The sequence below is a fragment of the Chiloscyllium punctatum genome, chromosome 22 (assembly GCF_047496795.1).
Source record: "Chiloscyllium punctatum isolate Juve2018m chromosome 22, sChiPun1.3, whole genome shotgun sequence".
In the NCBI taxonomy this organism is placed as follows: Eukaryota; Metazoa; Chordata; class Chondrichthyes; order Orectolobiformes; family Hemiscylliidae; genus Chiloscyllium; species Chiloscyllium punctatum.
In genome coordinates, this window is record NC_092760.1 from 22,147,632 (window position 1) to 22,168,401 (window position 20,770).

The 20,770-nt window shown below is 47.3% G+C and overlaps 1 protein-coding gene across 1 annotated transcript in view; it reads left to right on the forward strand.

The window, feature by feature from the left end:
* Positions 1–20,770, forward strand: part of LOC140493878 (mucin-6-like) — a 385,697-nt gene that overhangs the window by 104,323 nt on the left and 260,604 nt on the right. The window contains exon 2 of the mRNA XM_072592872.1: positions 19,215–19,265. Coding sequence (XP_072448973.1) covers positions 19,215–19,265 — 51 coding nt within the window. The remainder of the gene's footprint in view (positions 1–19,214; positions 19,266–20,770) is intronic.

The window sequence follows — 20,770 nt, forward strand, 5'->3', positions numbered from 1 at the left end:
GTTTTTGGGGATGGGGACTGTGGATTGGGGAGGTGGTGTAGTTGTTGGGGATGGGGGAGGGTGGACTGGGGAGGGGGTGTAGTTGTTGGGGGTGGGGGAGGGTGGATTAGGGAGTGGGTGTAGTTGTTGGGCATGGGGGAGGTTGGATTGGATAGGGGGTGTAGTTGTTGGGAATGGGTAAGGTGGAATCGGGAGGGGGTGTAGTTGTTGGGGATGTGGAAGGATAGATTGGGCAGCTCGTGTAGTTGTTGGAGGTGGGGGAGAGTGGATTGGGGAGGGGGTGTAGTTGTTGGGGATGAGGGAGGGTGGATTGGGGTGGGGTGTAGTTGTTGGAAGTTTGGAAGGGTGGATTGGGGAAGGTGTGTAGTCGTTGGGGATGGGGAGGGTGGATTGGGGAGGGGGTGTAGTTGGGGATGGAGAGGGTGGATTGGGGAGGGGGTGTAGCTGTTGGGGGTGGGGGAGGGTGGATTTGCGAGGGGGTGTAGTTGTTGGTGATGGGGAGGGGGAATTGGTGAGTGGGGTATTTGTTGGGGGTGGGGGAGTGTGAATTGGGGAGGGGGTATAGTTGTTGGGGAAGGGGGAGGGCGAATTGGGGAGAGGATGTAGTTGTTGGGGATGGGGAGGTTGGATTGGGGAGGGGGTGTAGTTGTTGGGGGTGGGGGAGGGTGGATTGGGAAGGGCGTGTAGTTGTTGGGCATGGGGGAGGGTCGATTGGGTGTAGTTTTTGGGGATGGGGAGGGTGGATTGGGAAGGGCGTGTAGTTGTTGGGCATGGGGGAGGGTCGATTGGGTGTAGTTGTTGGGGATGGGGAGGGTGGATTGGGAAGGGGGTGTAGTTGTTGGGGATGGGGAGGGTGGATTGGGGAGGGGGTGTAGTTGTTGGGAATGGGGAGGGTGGATTGGGGAGGGAGTCTCCGATTTGGGAATGTGGTAGGTGGAATGGGGATGGGGTGTAGTTGTTGGTGGTGGGGGAGAGTGGATTTGGGAGGGGGTGTAATTGTTGGGGATGGGGGAGGGTGGATTGGGGCGGGGTGTAGTTGTTGGAGGTTTAGAAGGGTGGATTGGGGAAGGTGTGTAGTTTTTGGGGATGGGGAGGTTGGATTGGGGAGAGGGTGTAGTTGGGGATGGAGAGGGTGGATTGGGGAGGGGGTGTAGTTGTTGTGGATGGAGGAGTGTGAATTGGGGAGGGGGTGTAGTTGTTGGGGATGGGGGAGGATAGATTGGGGAGGGCGTGTAGTTGTTGCGGATGGGGTAGGATGGATTGGAGTGGGGGTGTAGTTGTTTGGGATGGGGAGGGTGGATTGGGGAGGGGGTGTATTTGTTGGGAATGGGGGATGATGGATTGGGGAGGGGTGTAGTTGTTGGGGATGGGAAGGGTGGATTAGGGAGGGGGTGTATTTGTTGGGGATCGGGAGGGTGGGTTGGGGAGAGGATGTATTTGTTGGGGGTGGGGGAGGGTGGTTTTGGGAGGGGGTGTAGTTGTTGGGGATGGGGGTGGATGGATTGGGGAGGGGGGTGTAGTTGTTGGCGATGGGGGGGATGGATTGGGAAGGGGTGTAGTTGTTGAGGAAGGGGGAGGGTGGATTTGGGAAGGGGTGTAGCTGTTGGGGATGGGGAGGGTGGAATGGGCAGGGGTGTAGTTTTTTGGCGATGGGGAGGGTGGATTGGTGAGGGGGTGTAGTTGTTGGGGATGGGGAGGGTGGATTCGAGAGGGGGTGTATATGTTGGTGGTGGGGGAGGGTGGATTGGGGAGGGGGTGTATTTGCTGTGGGTGGTGGAGGGTTCATTGGGGAGGGGGTGTAGTTGTTGGGGATGGGGAGGGTGGATTGGGGAGGGGGTGTAGTTGTTGGGCATGGGGGAGGGTGGATTGGGGCGGGGAGTAGTTGTTGGAGGTTTGGAAGGGTGGATTGGGGAAGGTGTGTAGTTGTTGGGGATGGGGAGGGTGGATTGGGGAGGGGGTGTAGTTGGGGATGGAGTGGGTGGATTGGGGAGGGGGTGTAGCTGTTGGGGGTGGGGCGGGTGGATTGGCGAGTGGGTGTACTTGTTGGGGATGGGGAGGGGGAATTGGGGAGGAGGTTATTTGTTGTGGGTGGGGGAGTGTGAATTGGGGAGGGGGTATAGTTGTTGTGGAAGGGGGAGGGTGAATTGGGGAGCGGATGTAGTTGTTGGGGATGGGGAGGTTGGATCGTGGAGGGGGTGTAGTTGTTGGGGATGGGGGAGGGTGGATTGGGGAGGGGTTGTAGTTGGTGGGAATGGGTAAGGTGGAATCGGGAGGGGGTGTAGTTGTTGGGGATGGGGGAGGATAGATTGGGGAGGGCGTGTAGTTGTTACGGATGGGGGAGGATGGATTGGGGTGGGGGTGTAGTTGTTGGGGATGGGGGAGGGTGGTTTGGGAGGGGGTGTAGTTGTTGGGGATGGGGAGGATGGATTGGGGAGGGGGTGTAGTTGTTGTGGTTGGGGGAGAGTGGAATGGGAAGGGTGTGTTGTTGTTGTGGGTCGGGTGGGTGGAGTAGGGATGGGGTGTAGTTGTTGAGGATGGGTGGGGGGGAATGTGGAGGGTGTGTAATTATTGGGATGGGGAGGGTGGAATGGGCAGGGGGTGTAGTTGGAGAAAATGTGTTTGGTTTTAATTGGGGCGGGGGTGTAGTTGTTGAGGATGGGGGAGGGTGGATTGGGGAGGGGGTGTCATTGTTGAGGATAGGGGAGGGTGTTTTGGGGATAAGGTGTAGTTGTTGGGGAACAGGGAGGGTGGATTGGGGAAGGGCTGTAGTTGTTGGTGATGGGGAGGATGGATTGGGAAGGGGTGTAGTTGTTGGGGAGGGGGAGGGTGGATTTGGGAGGGGGTGTAGCTGTTGGGGATGGGGAGGGTGGAATGGGCAGGGGTGTAGATTTTGGCGATGGGGAGGGTGGATTGGTGAGGGGGTGTAGTTGTTGGGGATGGGGAGGGTGGATTCAAGAGGGGGTGTATATGTTGGTGGTGGAGGAGGGTGAATTGTGGAGGGGGTGTATTTGCTGTGGGTGGTGGAGGGTTCATTGGGGAGGGGGTGTAGTTGTTGGGATGGGGAGGGTGGATTGGGGAGGGGGTGTAGTTGTTGGGAATGTGCAGGATGGATTGTGGAGGGGGTGTAGTTGTTGGGGATGGGGGAGGGTGGATTGGGGCGGGGTGTAGTTGTTGGAGGTTTGGAAGAGTGGATTGGGGAAGGTGTGTAGTTGTTGGGGATGGGGAGGGTGGACTGGGGAGGGGGTGTAGTTGTTGAGGATGGGGAAGGTGAATTGTGGAGGGGGTGCATTTGTTGGGGATGGGGGAGGGTGGACTGGGGAGGGCGTGTAGTTGTTGGGGATGGGGAGGGTGGATTGTTCAGGGGGTGTAGTTGTTGGGGATGAGGGAGGGTGGATTGGGGAGGGGGTGTATTTGTTGGGGATGTGGAGGGTGGATTGGGGAGGGTATGTATTTGTTGGGGGTGGGGGAGGGTGGATTGGGGAGGGAGAGTAGTTGTTGGGGATGGGGAGGGTGGATTGGGCAGGGGGTATAGTTGTTGGGGATGAGGGAAGGTGGATTGGGGAGGGGATATAGTTGTTGGGGATGGGGGAGGATGGATTGGGGAGGGGGTGTATTTGTTGGGGGTGGGGTAGGATGGATTGGGGAGGGGGTGTAGTTGTTGGGGATGGGTAGTGTGGATTGTGGAGGGGGTGTAGTTGTTGGGGGTGGGGGAGAGTGGATTGGGGAGGGGGTGTAGTTGTTGGGGATGCTGGAGGGTGGATTGGGGAGGCGGTGTAGTTGTTTGGAATGGGGGAGGGGGTGTAGTTGTTAGGGGTGGGGAAGGGTGGATTGGGGAGGGGGTGTAGTTGTTGGGGTGTGGGAGAGTGGATTGTGGAGGGGATGTAGTTGTTGGGGATGGGGAGGGTTGATTGGGGAGTGGATGCATCTGTTCGGGATGGGAGAGGGTGGATTGGGGAGGGGTGTAGTTGTTGTGGTTGGGGAGGGGTGTAGTTGTTGTGGGTGGGGGAGGGTGGATTGGGGAGGGGGTGTAGTTGTTGGGGATAGGGGAGGGTGGATTGGGGAGGGGGTGTAGTTATTGGGGATGGTAGATTGGGGAGGGTGTGTAGTTGTTGGGGGTGGGGGAGGGTGGATTGGGGAGGGGGTGTAGTTGTTGGGAATAGGGGAGGGTGGATTGGGGAGGGGGTGTAGTTGTTGGGGGTGGGGGAGGGTGGATTGGGGAGGGGGTGTAGTTGTTGGGAATAGGGGAGGGTGGATTGGGGAGGGGGTGTAGTTGTTGGGGGTGGGGAGGGTGGATTGGGGAGGGGGTGTAGTTGTTGGGGATGGGGGAGGGTGGGTTGGGGAGGGGGGTGTAGTTGTTGGGGATGGGGGATGGTAGATTGGGGAGGGAGTGTAGTTGTTGGGGTTAGGGAGTGTGGATTGGGGAGGGGGTGTAGTTGTTGGGGATGGGGGAGGGGGTGTCGTTGTTGGGGATGGGGGAGGGGGTGTCGTTGTTGGGGATGGGTGTTTTGATGGTTTTTAAAAATACTTCTGTTTGCGCTCGAGAGCGCACAAGCTGGCTACTGCTGCTGTGATTGGCTGAGCCTTAGCTTCCGCGCTGCTGTGATTGGCTGAGCCTTCGCTTGGTCGCTGCTCGTGCAGTCCGTTCCCGCTTCACAATGGCGTTGTCTTGAGACGGTTTTTTCTGTTCAGGGTGAGAACTAATGGTTTCACTTTCTTGTTAGTTTGGTACTATCGGGTATACTATTTGGTTGGCCAAGCTTGGTTTATTTTAAGTTGTTCATGATGGAGTTGAAGCTTCTTCTTACGATTTGAACTTTCCAGCATGTCCTCGAGTTACACCTTATCCTGGGAATGTGCCCCTCATCGTGGAGGTATATATCCCAATCCTGGGGGAATAGGTCACTTATCACCGCATCCAGAATGTTATCAGGTCTTGGCAGACTACTTAGGTTCAGATCCTGTAGCTGCTGGTAATTCATGATCAGATGAAATGGTTGATAGTTATGCTTCTTTTTGAGGGTAGTCGGGTTGAGAAGATGATGTGAGTTGGTTTGGTTTTACTGTGGTAGTCAGGATCTCTCCAATGTTTTGGTTTGTTGGGGCTGACGGTCATTAGGCACATCTTTTGCTTCTAGGCTTACTGGCTTGACTCATACAGCACGGAAACAGACCCCTCAGCCCAACTCGTCCATGCTGACCAAGTTTCCCTGACTAAACTAGACCCACTTGCCTGCATTTGGTCCATATCCCTTTCAGCTCTTTTTAAAATCCATGTGCCTCTCCAAAAGTCTTTTAAATGTTGTAATTGTACCTGCATTTATTTCTTTTTTTGGCAGTTCTCTCTGCATGAAAACGTTGCCCCTTAGCTACCTTTTAAATCTTTTTCCTCTCTTTAAAAATATGCCCTCTCGATTTGAATTCTCCTATCCTTTGCTGTTCATCTTATCTATCCCCTCATGATTTTATAAACCTCTATGAGGTCACCCCTCAACTTCTTAAACTCCCGTGGAAAAAAGTTCCAGCCTATCCTATAACTCAAACCCTCCAGTCCTGGCAACATCCTGATAAATATTTTCTGAACATTCTCCAATTTAGTAATACTCTTCCAATAGCAGGTTGACCAGAACTGCACAGTACTCCAAAACCACGGTCCTCACCATCATCTTGGACAACTCAACGTGATGTTCCAACTCTTATACTTGGTCTGAGCAAGGAAGGCAAATATGCTAAATACCTTCTTAATTATCCTGTCTACCTTTCATGCAATTTTCAAAGGTCAGTGTACCTATTAGATGATCTTGTGGTTCACTGATAGTATCCTGACCTCTTCACCAGAAAGTCGAGGTTCAAGTCCCGCCTGAGGTGGTAGTGTGTTAGACACATTCAAAACAAATTAATTAAAACAATTTACAATTTTTTGTTGTGTTCATTTTTTGACTGCCTATTTCTTGCTCTTCGGTTTCTCCCCACCCTAAATTTTAATAGACCAATGATATGTTGCAGTTTCTTCATTCTGATATTATCCATACATTCTTGGCAAGAACTAGTACAGTTTGCTTGATCAAAAATACTTGAGGTAGCCTCTTTATAGGATAGTGTTATCAGTGGATCACCCAAAGTTTGTAAATGTCCCTATTCCTCATGTCCCATTGATAAGGCAGATTGTTGCCTGACTTTCATAATTTACTTGCATGTACAGTTATTTCTAATTTGCAAAACTGCAATTTTTGTCATTCAGTTGTTATAATTGATTACTCTGGGGAGGCCTTTCAGCTAATTTGCATGAAACAAATTTAAGAGTAAATATTTTTAAATCTGTTAGCTTTAAATAGCAGCCTTCAGCCAACTGGATTCACTACACAGATCATAGAATCCTTACAGTGTGAAAGCAGGCCATTTGGCCCATTAAGATCACATTGACTCTCCAAAGAGCATCCCACCCACACCCAACCCCTTACTTTGTCCCTGTAACCCTGTATTTACCATGGCTAATCCACCTAGTCTGTACATCTTTGGACTATATATCAAAAAATATCTGAAGACACCTGGTACAGCAAGAGCTATCATCCTGAACCACATTTTGGTAATAGAACTAAAGACTTGTGCTCCAGAATTAGCTACACCCATAGTTGAGGTTTTCCAGTACAAAAACAACAACAAAAATATACCAGGCAATGTGGAAAATTGCGTAGAATATCATTTACACAGAAAGCTGAAAAAATACAATCCAAACAATTACTGCCCCATCAGTTTACTCTCCAACAGTAAAATGACAGGAGAGTTAAAAACAGTGCTATTAAGCAGCACTTATTTAGCAATAACATGTTCACTGAAGCTCAGTTGAGGTTCTGCCTGGACCACTCAACTCCTGACCTCCTTCCAGCCTTGGTCCAAACAATACAGTTCGAGAAGTGAAGTGAGAGTGATTTGGACTTGGATTCTGGGTAATCCAAGATGGAGGATGGGAAAAATTTCTGGCTGTAAGAGTAGCTCCTTTTTTATGAGGTATTTTAGGTGTTGGAGGTGATTTCCTCGAATTCCAGAAGCAGCAATTACTGTTGCATTGTTTTGGAACTTTGGAAAAAAAAAGTTGAAACAACAGCAGCTTTAAAAGGGAGAAGAGCGGACCAAGGAAGCACATGGTGAGGACAGTGCAAATGAGAGTGAGAGTGATTAAAAAAAGAGAACCTGCACAGTTAGTGCCTTTGCTGTTTGAATTCGTGTATCCTTGGACATCGGAGTGCATCTGGGAAAATTAACAGTGAAATTCACAACTAATCTTGGAGGAACTGTTGGGCAAAGTTCACAGCACAGAATCAGATAAGTTAATCATTGTTTTAAGTCTGTCCTAGAGAAAGGCTGCAATAGTGAGTACAGTGGATTCTTTCTTGATTATATGTTTTTGGAGATAAGTCTCTTGATTAAACTTAAAATATAAGCCATAGCTATTAATTTAACCTGGGGCAGTGTTTGTAGAGGAATAAGATGGTGTTATTTTCTGGGTCTGTAGATTGTGAAGGAGCAAAAATGTTCTTTGCAGTGATATGTACCTCTTGTCAGATGTGGGAGTTTAAAGAGAGTTTAAGGGTTACTGCGGATTATATCTGCCATAAATGCTGTTGGATGCGAATCTTATCAGATCGAGTGGATCGGTTGGAGAGACAGATAGAAGCGATGAGGAATTTGCAACAGCAACAGTATGTGATGGATGGCAGTTATAGAAAAGGGGGAAAGTCTCAGATACAGCCAAATAGATGGGTTAACTCCAGGAAGGGTGGGAGAGGTCGGCACCTAGGGCAGGAGTCTTTTGTGGATATACCCATTTCAAACAGATATGCTGTTTTGGAAAATACATGGGGTGATGGATTCTCAGGGGAACATTGCACGAATAGCCAAGTTTCTGGTATTGAGACTGGCTCTAATGCAATGAGGGGTACGTCGGCTTCCAAGAGATCAATTGTGTTAGGGGATTCTGTAGTCCGAGGTACAGACAGACGTTTCTGTGGCCAGCAGAGAAAAAGCAGAATGGTGTGTTGTTTCCCTGGTGCCAGGATCAATAATGTCTCCGAGAGTGTGCAGAATGTTCTCACGGGGTAGAGGGGCCAGCAAGAGGTCATTGTCCACATTGGAACCAACGATATAGGAAGGGAAAAGGTTGAGATTCTGAAGGGAGATTACAGAGAATTAGGCAGAAATTTAAAAAGGAGGTCCTCAAGGGTAGTAATATCTGGATTACTCCCAGTGCTATGAGCTAATGAGGGCAGGAATAGGAGTATAGAGCAGATGAATGCACAGCTGAGGAGCTGGTGTATGGGAGAAGGATTCACATTTTTGCATCATTGGAATTTCTTTTGGGGTAGAAGTGACCTGTACAAGAAGGACGGATTGCACCTAAATTGGAACGGGACTAATATACTGGCAGGGAGATTGGCTAGAACTGCTTGGGAAGATTTAAACTAGTAAGGTGGGGGGTGGGACCCAGGGAGATAGTGAGGAAAGAGATCAATCTGAAACGGGTACAGCTGAGAACAGAAGTGAGTCAAACAGTCAGGGCAGGCAGGGACAAGGTAGGACTAATAAATTAAATTGCATTTATTTCAATGCAAGGGGCCTAACAGGGAAGGCAGGTGAACTCAGGGCAGGGTTAAGAACATGGGACTGGGATATCATAGCAATTACAGAAACATGGCTTAGGGATGGGCAGGACTGGCAGCTTAATGATCCAGGATACAAGTGCTACATGAAGGATAGAAAGGGAGGCAAGCGAGGAGGGGGAGTGGCGTTTTGATAAGGGATAGCATTAGGGCTGTGCTGAGTGAGGATATTCCTGGAAATACATCCAGGGAAGTTATTTGGGTGGAACTGAGAAATAAGAAAGGGATGATCACCTTATTGGGATTGTATTATAGACCCCCCCCTAATAGTCAGAGGGAAATTGAGAAACAAACTTGCAAGGAGATCTCAGCTATCTGTAAGAATAATAGGGTGGTTATGGTAGGGGATTTTAACTTTCCAAACATAGACTGGGACTGCCATAGTGTTAAAGGTTTAGATGGAGAGGAATTTCTTAAGTGTGTACAAGACAATTTTCTGATTCAGTATGTGGATGTACCTACTAGAGGAGGTGCAAAACTAGACCTACTCTTGGGAAATAAGGCAGGGCAGGTGACTGAGGTGTCAGTGGGGGAGCACTTTGGGGCCAGTGATCATAAATCTATTAGATTTAAAATAGTGATGGAAAAGGATAGACCAGATCTAAAAGTTGAAGTTCTAAATTGGAGAAAGGCCAATTTTGACGGTATTAGGCAAGAATTTTCAAAAGCTGATTGGAGGCAGATGTTCGCAGGTAAAGGGATGGCTGATAAATGGGAAGCCTTCAGAAATGAGATAACAAGAATCCAGAGAAAGTATATTCCTGTCAGGGTGAAAGGGAAGGCTGGTAGGTATAGAGAATGCTGGATGACTAAAGAAATTGACGGTTTGGTTACGAAAAAGAAGGAAGCATATATCAGATATAAACAGGATAGATCGAGCGAATCCTTAGAAGAGAATAAAGAAAGTAAGAGTATACTTAAGAGGGAAATCAGGAGGGCAAAACGGGGACATGAGATAGCTTTGGCAAATAGAATTAAGGAGAACCCAAAGGGGTTTTACAAATATATTAAGGACAAATGGGTAACAAGGGAGAGAACAGGGCCCCTCAAAGATCAGCAAGGTGGCCTTTGTGTGGAGCCACAGAAAATGGGGGAGATAGTAAATGAATATTTTGCATCAGTATTTACCGTGGAAAAGGATATGGAAGATACAGACTGTAGCAAAATAGATGGTGACATCTTGCAAAATGTCCAGATTACAGAGGAGGAAGTGTTGGATGTCTTGAAATGGTTAAAAGTGGATAATCCCCAGGACCTGATCAGGGAAGCTAGAGACGTGATTGCTGGGCCTCTTGCTGAGATATTTGTATCATCGATAGTCACAGGTGAGGTGCCGGAAGACTGGAGGTTGGCAAACATGGTGCCACTGTTTAAGAACGGCGGTAAAGACAAGCCAGGAACTATAGACCAGTGAGCCTGACCTCATAGGTGGGCAAGTTGTTGGAGGGAATCCTGAGGGACAGGATGTACATGTATTTGTAAAGGCAAGGGCTGATTCGGGATAGTCAACATAGCTTTGTGTGTGGGAAATCATGTCTCACAAACTTGATTGAGTTTTTTGAAGAAGTAACAAAGAAGATTGATGAGGGTAGAGCTGTAGATGTGATCTATATGGATTTCAGTAAGGCATTCGACAAGGTTTCCCATGGGAGACTGATTAGATTAGATTACTTACAGTGTGGAAACAGGCCCTTTGACCCAACAAGTCCACACCGACCCGCCGAAGCGCAACCCACCCATTCCCCTACATTTACCTCTTTACCTAACACTACGGGCAATTTAGCATGGCCAATTCACCTGACCTGCACGTCTTTGGACTGTGGGAGGAAACCGGATCACCCGGAGGAAACCCATGCAGACACAGGGAGAACGTGCAAACTCCATACAGTCAGTCACCTGAGTCGGGAATTAAACCCAGGTCCCTGGCGCTGTGAGGCAGCAGTGCTAACCACTGTGCCACCGTGCCGCCCTAAAAGCAAGGTTAGCAAGGTTAGATCTCATGGAATACAGGGGGAACTAGCCATTTGGATACAGAACTGGCTCAAAGGTAGAAGACAGAGGGTGGTGGTGGAGGGTTGTTTTTCAGACTGCAGGCCTGTGACTAGTGGAGTGCCACAAGGATCGGTGCTGGGCTCTCTACTTTTTGTCATTTACATAAATGAGTTGGATGTGAGCATAAGAGGTACAGTTAGTAAGTTTGCAGATGATACCAAAATTGGAGGTGTAGTGGACAGCGAAGAGGGTTATCTCAGATTACGACAGGATCTTGACCAGATGGGGCAGTGGGCTGAGAAGTGGCAGATGGAGTTTAATTCAGATAAATGCGAGGTGCTGCATTTTGGGAAAGCAAATCTTAGCAGCACTTATACACTTAATGGTAAGGTCCAAGGGAGTGTTGCTGAACAAAGAGACCTTGAAGTGCAGGTTCATTATTCCTTGAAAGTGGAGTCGCAGGTAGATAGGATAGTGAACAAGGCATTTGGTATGCTTTGCTTTATTGGTCAGAGTATTGAATACAGGAGTTGGGAGGTCATGATGTGGCTGTACAGGACATTGGTTAGGCCACTATTGGAATATTGCATGCAACTCTGGTCTCCTTCCTATCGGAAAGATGATGTGAAACTTGAAAGGGTTCAGAAAAGATTTACAAGGATGTTGCAAGGGTTGGAGGATCTGAGCTACAGGGAGAGGCTGAACAGGCTGGGGCTGTTTTCCCTGGAGCATCGGAGGCTGAGGGGTGACCTTCTCATGGTTTACAAAATTACGAGAGGCATGGATAGGATAAATAGACAAAGTCTTTTCCTTGGGGTCGGGGAGTCCACAACTAGAGGGCATAGGTTTCGGGTGAGAGGGGAAAGATATAAAAGAGACCTAAGGGGCAACTTTTTCATGCAGAGGCTGGTACAATTGCAACATCTAAGAGGCATTTGGATGTGTATATGAATAGGAAGGGTTTGGAGGGATATGGGCCGGGTGCTGGCAGTTGGGACTAGATTGGGTTGGGATGTCTGGTTGTCATGGATGGGTTGGACCGCAGGGTCTGTTTCCATGCTGTACATCTGTGACTCTGTGACTGCTCTTGATATTAGGGCAGCATTTGATGCAGGACTGCATCAAAAAATCCAAGCAAAATTAGTGTCAGTGGGAATCGTTGTGGAGAGAACTCTGTCTGCTGGACAGAGTCAGACTTATCATAAAATAAGATGGTAGGTGGTTGTTGGAAGTTGGTAATCTCAGCTCCAGGACATCTCTGCAGGAGTTCCTCAGGGTAGAGTCTGAGGCGCAACCATATTTAGCCGCTTCAACAATGACGTTCCCTCCATCCTAGTTTCACAATGCTAATGATTTCACAATGTTCAATGCCATTAATGACTCCTAAGATACCGAAGACATCCATGGCTAAATGTAGCAAGACCTGGCTTGGCTGACATTTGCACCTCACAAGAATTATGAACCAGAGGACAGTCGTGTCACAGATCACTGGGGGACTCCAGAAGTGTTGATACTGGAGCTGCAGCAAGAAGCAAAGTCATTGTTGGAGAAAAACTGCATTTATTTCAATGCAAGAGGCCTAACAGGGAAGGCACGTGAACTCAGGGCATGATTAGGTACATGGGACTGGGATATCATAGCAATTACAGAAACGTGGTTCAGGGATGAACAGGACTGGCAGCTTAATGTTCCAGGATACAAATGCTACAGGAAAGACAGAAGGGGAGGCAAGAGAGGAGGGGGAGTGGCATTTTTGATAAGGGATAGCATTAGAGCTGTACTGAGGAAGGATTTTCCCAGAAATGTATTTAGGCAGGTTATTTGGGTTGAAATGAGAAATCAGAAAGAGATGATCACCTCATTGGGATTGTATTATAGACCTCCTAACAGAGTGAAATTGAGAAACAAATTTGTAAGGAGATTAGTTATCTGTAAGAATAATAAGGTGGTTATGGTAGGGAATTTTAACTTTCCAGACATAGACTGGGACTGCCATAATGTTAAGAGTATAGATGCAGAGGAATTTGTTAAGTGTGTACAAGAAAATTTTCTTGTGGATGTACCTACGAGAGAAGATGCAAAACTTGATCAACTATTGGGAAATAAGTTAGGGCAGGTGACTGAGATGTCTTTTGGGGAGCACTTTGGGGCCAGCGACCATAATTCAATTAGTTTTACAATAATGATGGAAAAGGATAGACCAGATCTAAAAGTTGAAGTTCTAAATTAGAGGAAGACCAATTTTGATGGTATTAGCCAAGAACTTTCAAAAACTCATTGGGGGCAGATGTTTGCAGGTAAAGGAATGGCTGGAAAATGGGAAGCCTTCAGAAAGTCCAGAGAAGTCCAGAGAAAGTATGTTCTTGTTAGGGTGAAAGGAAAGGCTGGTAGGCATAGGGAATGCTGGATGACTACAGAAATTGTGGGTTTGGTTCAGAGAAAGAAGGAGGTTAAAACAATAACTGCAGATGCTGGAAACCAGAGTCTAGATTAGAGTGGTGCTGGAAAAGCACAGCAGTTCAGGCAGCATCCGAGGAGCCGTAAAATCGACGTTTCAGGCAAAAGCCCTTCATCAGAAATACAGGCAGAGAGCCTGAAGGGTGGAGAGATAAATGAGAGCAGGATGGGGGTGGGGAGAAAGTTGCATAGAGTACAGTGGGTGAGTGGGGGAGGGAATGAAGGTGATAGGTCAGGGGGAGGGTGGAGTGGATATGTGGAAAAGAAAATAGGCAGGTAGGACAAGTCATGAGGACAGTGCTGAGCTGGAAGTTTGGAATTGGGGTGAGGTGGGGGAAGGGGAAATGAGGAAACTGTTGAAGTCCACATTGATGCCCTGGGGTTGAAGTGTTCCGAGGCGGAAGATGAGGCGTTCTTCCTCCAGGCGTCTGGTGGTGAGGGAGCGGCGGTGAAGGAGGCCCAGGACCTCCATTTCCTCGGCAGAGTGGGAGGGGGAGTTGAAATGTTGGGCCACGGTGTGGTTGATTGGCGCGGGTGTCCCGGAGATGTTCCCTAAAGCGCTCTGCTAGGAGGCGTCCAGTCTCCCCAATGTAGAGGAGACCGCATCGGGAGCAACGGATACAATAAATGATGTTGGTGGATGTGCAGGTAAAACTTTGATGGATGGGGAAGGCTCCTTTAGGGCCTTGGATGGAGGTGAGAGAGGAGGTGTGGGTGCAGGTTTTGCAATTCCTGCGGTGGCAAGGGAAGGTGCCAGGACGGGAGGGTGGGTTGTAGGGGGGCGTGGACCTGGAGGGAACGGTCTCTGCGGAAGGCGGAAAGGGGTGGGGAGGGAAATATATCCCTGGTGGTGGGGTCCGTTTAAAGGTGCCGGAAATGTCGGCGGATGATTTGGTTTATGCGAAGGTTGGTAGGGTGGAAGGTGGGCACCAGGGGCGTTCTGTCCTTGTTACGGTTGGAGGGGTGGGGTCTGAGGGCAGAGGTACGGGATGTGGACGAGGTGCGTTGGACGGCATCTTTAACCACATGGGAAGGGAAATTGCGGTCTCTAAAGAAGGAGGCCATCTGGTGTGTTCTGTGGTGGAACTGCTCCTCCTGGGAGCAGATACGGCAGAGGAATTGGGAATACGGGATGGCATTTTTGCAGGAGGTAGGGTGGGAAGAGGTGTAATCCAGGTAGCTGTGGGAGTCGGTGGGTTTGTAAAAAATGTTGGTGTCAAGTCGGTCGTCATTAATGGAGATGGAGAGGTCCATGAAAGGGAGGGAGGTTTCAGAGATGGTCCGGGTAAATTTAAGGTCAGGGTGGAATGTGTTGAAGTTGATGAATTGCTCAACCTCCTCACGGGAGCACAAGGTGGCACCAAAGCAGTCATCATTGTAGCGGAGGAACAGGTGGGGAGTGGTGCCGGTGTAATTACGGAAGATGGACTGCTCCACGTAGCCAACAAAGAGACAGGCATAGCTTGGGCCCATACGGGTGCCCATGGCTACCCCTTTGGTCTGGAGAAAGTGGGAGGAGGCATATGTCAGATATGGACAGGATAGATTGAGTGAATCCTTAGGTGTAAAGGCAGTAGGGGTGTACTTAAGAGGGAAATGAGCCGGGCAAAAAGGGGACATGACATAGTTTTGGCAAATAGAATTAAGGAGAATCAAAGGGGATTTTACAAATAGATTAAGACCAAAAGGGTAACTAGGGAGAGAATAGGGCCCCTCAATGATCAGCAAGGTGACCTTTGTGTGGAGCCACAGGAGATGGGGGAGATACGAAATGAATATTTTGCATCAGTGTTTACTGTGGAGAACATGGAAGATATAGAATGTAGGGAAATAGATGGTGACATCTTGAAAAATGTCCATATTACAGAGGAGGAAGTGCTGGACGTCTTGAAATGCATAAATCCCCAGGACCTGATGAGGTGTACCCTAGAACTCTGTGAGAAGCTGGGGAAATGATTGCTGGGCCCCTTGCTGAGATATTTGTATCATCGATAGTCACAGGTGAGGTGCTGGAGGTCTGAGGATTGGCTAACGTGGTGCCATTATTTAACAAAGGTGGGAAGGACAAGAAAGGGAATTATTGACCAGTGAGCCAGACTTCGGTAGTGGGCAAGTTGTTGGAGGAAATCCTGAGGGACAGGATGTACATGTACTTGGAAAGGCAAGGATTGATTAGGATAGTCAACATGGTTTTGTGTGTGGGAAATCATGTCTCTCACATTTGATTGAGTTTTTTGAGGAAGTAACAAAGAGGATTGATGAGAGCAGAGTGGTGGACGTGATCAATACGGTTGACAAGGTTCCCCATGGGAGACTGGTTAGCAGGGTTAGATCTTACAGAATACAGGGAGAACTAGCCATTTGGATACAGAACTGGCTCAAAGGTAGAAGACAGAGGGTGGTGGTGGAGGGTTGTTTTTCAGACTGGAGGCCTGTGACCAGTGGAGTGCCACAGGATCAGTGCTGGCTCCACTACTTTTTGTTATTTACATAAATGATTTGGATGTGAGCATAAGAGGTAGAGTTAGTAAGTTTGCAGATGACACCAAAATTGGAGGTGTAGTGGACAGCGAAGAGGGTTACCTCAGATTATAACCGGATCTGGACCAGATGGGCCAATGGGCTGAGAAGTGGCAGATTGAGTTTAATTTAGATAAATGTGAGGTGCTGCATTTTGGGAAAGCAAATCTTAGCAGGACTTATACACTTAATGGTAAGGTCCTAGGGAGTGTTGCTGAACAAAGAGACCAGGTTTATAGCTCCTTGAAAGTACAGTTGCAGGTAGATAGGATAATGAAGAAGGTGTTTGGTATGCTTTCCTTTATTGGTCAGAGTATTGAGTACAGGAGTTGGGATGTCATGTTGCGGCTATACAGGACATTGGTTAGGCCACTTATGTAATTCTGGTCTCCTTCCTATCAGAAGGATGTTGTGAAACTTGAAAGGATTCACAAAAGTTTTACAAGGATGTTGCCAGGGTTGGAGGATTTGAGCTATAGGGAGAGGTTGAAATGGCTAGAGCTATTTTCCCTGGAGCAGAGGCTGAGGGGTGACGTTATAGAGATTTATAAAATCATGAGGGCATGGATAGAATAAATAGTCAAATTCTCTGCCCTGGGGTGGGGGAGTCCAGAACTGGAGGGCAAGAAGTGTGAGAAGGGCAAGATATAAAAGAGATCTAAGGGGCAACGTTTTCACGCAGAGGGTGGTACGTGTATGGAATGAGCTGCCAGAGGAAGTGGTGGAGGCTAGTACAATTGCAACATTTAAAAGGCATCTGGATGGGAATATGAATAGGAACGGTTTGGGGAGATGTGGGCTGGGTGCTGGCAGGTGGGACTAGATTTGGGTTGGGATATCTGGTCAGCATGGATGAGTTGGACTGAAGTGTCTGTTTCCATGTTGTACATCTTTATGACTAAGTGCCAGGCAATAACCATCTCCAACAAGAGTGAATCCACCCCTTGACCTTGTCATGTCTTGGCATTTCCATTACTAAAGCTTCCATCATCAATATCCTGGGGATTACCACTGTCAAGAAACTGAATAAGACTCTCCATATAAATACAGTGGCTGCAAGAGCTGATCAGAGGCTGGGAATTCTGCAATGACTAACTCATCTCCTGACCACTCAAAGCCTGTCCACCATCGACAGGGCCCAAGTCAAGAATGTGATAAAATATTCTACGTTTAGCAGTTGGGTGGACAGACATACTAACATTTCTGAAGTAGCTGATAGTATCAAGGTCATGATCATTAAAATCAGCTCTACTGGACTCCAGAGTTCTGACTGCCAAAACAAATCTTCGTGCAGCTCAAGGAAGGGAATTGAACAAGAGAAGGGGAAAGGAACTCAGGACTGGTATTGCAAAACTTCCTAGGCGGACAATCATACTCATGATTGCCATTAAATCCATGTTCCAGGTCATTAACCAATGCTTAGATTACTTACTTACAGCGTGGAAACAGGCCTGTCGGCCCCAGTCCACACTGACCTGCCGAAGCGCAACCCACCCAGACCCATTCCCCTACATTTACCCCTTCACCTAACACTATGGGCAATTTAGCATGGCCAATTCACCTAACCTGCACGTTTGGACTGTGGGAGGAAACCGGAGCACCCGGAGGAAACCCACGCAGACACGGGAGAATGTGCAAACTCCACGCAGTCAGTCGCCTGAAGTGGGAATTGAACCTGGGTCTCTGGCGCTGTGAGGCAACAGTGCTAACCACTGTGCTGCCCACTACTGCTCTTGATTACTACTCCAGCAACAGTAAATCTAATACCAGAAAAAAGGACAGAAAATAGGCAAGGTTTCCTAATTTGTTACAATTCTAGACAGGATATGTTAATCTGTTAAACTTCTGGGTGAGGTTGGATGCACTGGCACCCTACTTTTATTCACCCATCCCCTTTGTTGGTTGCAATTAGATTGATTTATAAAGGAGCCTTTCTCATTTGAAACCTTTCTTCCCAGGCCCAAATGAACTTCGGTTTTAAAAGGAACCAGTTTAACCAAACTTTCTTGAATTAATCAAGAGAGTAAGTTTATTCATTACTATACACAAGAAATACCAATGAACACCCATTCACATAGCTTAGAAATAAGGTGAGACCAAAAAGATAAAAGTTTTTAAAAGATATATGAAAGCAGTCTGTAAATTTTTCACTGAAAAGCAGACCATTGAACTTTGTAGCTGTTGCAGAGGAGGCTACTGGTAGTGTTTTGTAAGGTTCACAATATTTTGTTTTGCAGATTGGTTCTGATTCTGCTGTTCTGATGCCTTTTTAAGCGTAATTGAATTCCAGTATTCAGAATGACAGAGAGAATCCTTTATCCTGTTTTCCTTTTAATTACTTTGTAGCACTCGGAGTTAGGGTCATTTGCCTGGAACACAAGTATGATTAAGAGTGACGAGCGGATAATTCTTTACCTGTGGCCTCCATGATAGGCTCATACATATTTGAGCATTCAGTCCTACAAGTTACCCATCAGAGGAGTTGGAAACTTTTTTAAAAACTACTATCCTTGTGTATTCCTAGGTAAAACAGTCCTGTGCGAAGAGGTGGCTTTCTGCTAAGAGGGAGGAGATTGTCAGCTCTCTTTATCATCTATTTGTGCTAAGTCTCCTTATTTTAAGTTTTCCTGGTAATGTACATGTGGACCATACTGTTTGCATAACATAGGAATTGCCAGATAGTCAGCTGAATTTAAATTCACTGTTTTTCTGTAGAAATTCTTCTTAAAACAACGCATTTTTGAATCAGAACTGAAAGCATAACTTTAAATTATATAACAGATTGTAAGTTTCTGTGCAGCACCTTTTGGCCTTGAAAGCTCTCTTATCATTTGTGTAATGATTTATTGCAGATTTCTTCTGTCAGTTACTGGTTCTGAGAACAGTCCTTTTAACTATTATCTACTTGATGGCTCAATGACCTCTTCAGCAGTTAAGATTGTTGAAAAACAATGTAGAAAACTCAAATTAGAGTAGGAAGTGCTGAGGGCAGCATCTTTGAGCTGCATTTAATTGTCAAAAAAAAATGGATTGGGTTCAGATCAGAGGTTAAAATTGAAAATATCTGAAATGGTTGTGCAAAATACTTTGAACCAGGACACTCAATTTGGGCTTTGGAGATGGTAAAAAATTGAACAATGTTTGTCATGGTTTGGCAGTATTAAGTGTAGATAAGCATTAAGGGATATGTGGAGAAAGCAAGAGTATAGAATTGAGATAGACGATCAGCCATGATCATATTGATTGGCAAAGTAGGCTTGAGGGGCTGAATGGGCCTACTTGTACTAATTTCTATATTTCTATTACATAATTATGCAAATAGTTTTAATAATGCATTCTAAGTGTAAGAATAAGTTGACTAGAAGTTTTCTACAAGGAACATTAGAAAATGGCAGACAATAAAACAGTTTGAAGAGAAATTGGATGAATATTTTTTAAAAAAGAGGAATAAGCAATGTATACATAATTCCACCTGAAGAAGGCAAATACCAACAATTTTTCACTTACCAAATGGATGCAGTTTATTAGATTTCTTGAAATCGCAAATTGAAATGTTTGTAAATACTTCATTTTTAAATTTTTGTTTTATAGGTGACAAAATCACAATGTCAACTTTTGTTCAAGAGCAGCGTCTTTATTATTGTAAGTATATCTGGATACTCTAAAAGATTTTCTGAAAGATAAAGTGAACTGTTGGCTGGGATTCAAATGGGGTTGCTATCAAATGCTCTGTTATGTAGCATACTGTTTGGCTTCTGGTGGTTCGATCACTTCTTCTGAAACCACTGAACTCCCACTGGTGACCCCTTTAATTACCATTCATTTCATAGAATCCTACAGTGTGGAAACTATTTGGCCCGACAAGTCTACACTGACTTTCGGAAGAAACATTTTCATCCAGACTCACCCTCCTATCCTATCCCTGTAATTCTGCATTTCTCATGGCTAATCCACCTATAACCTAAACATCCTTGGATATGATGGGCATTTTAGCATGGCCAATCCACAGCTCTTTCACACTGAGCTTGGTTTTACTAAGCTTCACTTAGCTAGCACTGCTCCAAGGTTCTGTATCTCAAGTCTCCTGAGCTATACTTAGCATGCCCTGCTCATGGGATTTTCTTTTGTGCCAACTATTAGATGCACCAAAAGACACCTAGAACTTCAGTGAACCCCAGTTCTCAGATCTTACAACAGTACTTTAGCTGTTTGCTGGATTAGTGGTGCTGGAAGAGCACAGCAGTTCAGGCAGCATCCAAGGAGCAGCGAAATCGACGTTTCAGGCAAAAGCCCTTCATCAGGAATAAAGGCAGTGAGCCTGAAGCGTGGAGAGATAAGCTAGAGGAGGGTGGGGGTGGGGCTCTATGCTCCTCTCTCCCCACCCCCGCCCCCACCCCTCTAGCTTATCTCTCCACGCTTCAGGCTCACTGCCTTTATTCCTGATGAAGGGCTTTTGCCTGAAACGTCGATTTCCGCTGCTCCTTGGATGCTGCCTGAACTGCTGTGCTCCTTCCAGCACCACTAATCCAGTATTTGGTTTTCAGCATCTGCAGTTATTGTTTTTACCTTTAGCTGTTTGCTCCTGTCTCTGTCTCTCTTTCCCTGTCTCTCTCGCTCTCTCTCTCCCTCTCTGTTTCCCTCCCTCTCTTTCTCTCCCTCTCTTTCTCTCCCTCTCTTTCTCTCCCTCTCTTTCTCTCCCTCTCTCTCTCTCCCTCTCTCTCTCTCCCTCTCTCTCTCCCTCTCTCTCTCTCCCTCTCTCTCTCTCTCCCCTCTCTCTCTCCTCTCTCCCTCTCTCTCTCGCTCTCTTTCCCTGTCTTTCTCTCTCTCTCTCTCTCTCTCTTCCTCACGCTCTCTTTCTCTCTCTTTTCCCACCTTTTTCTCTTCCCCCCCCCCCCTCTTTTTTTCTTCCCCCCCTTCTCTCTCTTACCCCCCCCTCTCTCTCTTCCCCCCCCTTCTCTCTCTTCCCCCCCATCTCACTCTTCCCCCCCCCTCTCTCTTCCCCCCCCCTCTCTCTCTTCCCACCCCCCTCTCTCTCTTCCCCCCCCCCTTCTCTCTCTTCCCCCCCCTTCTCTCTCTTCCCCCCCCCTTCTCTCTCTTCCCCCCCTTCTCTCTCTTCCCCCCCCCCTTCTCTCTCTTCCCCCCCCTTC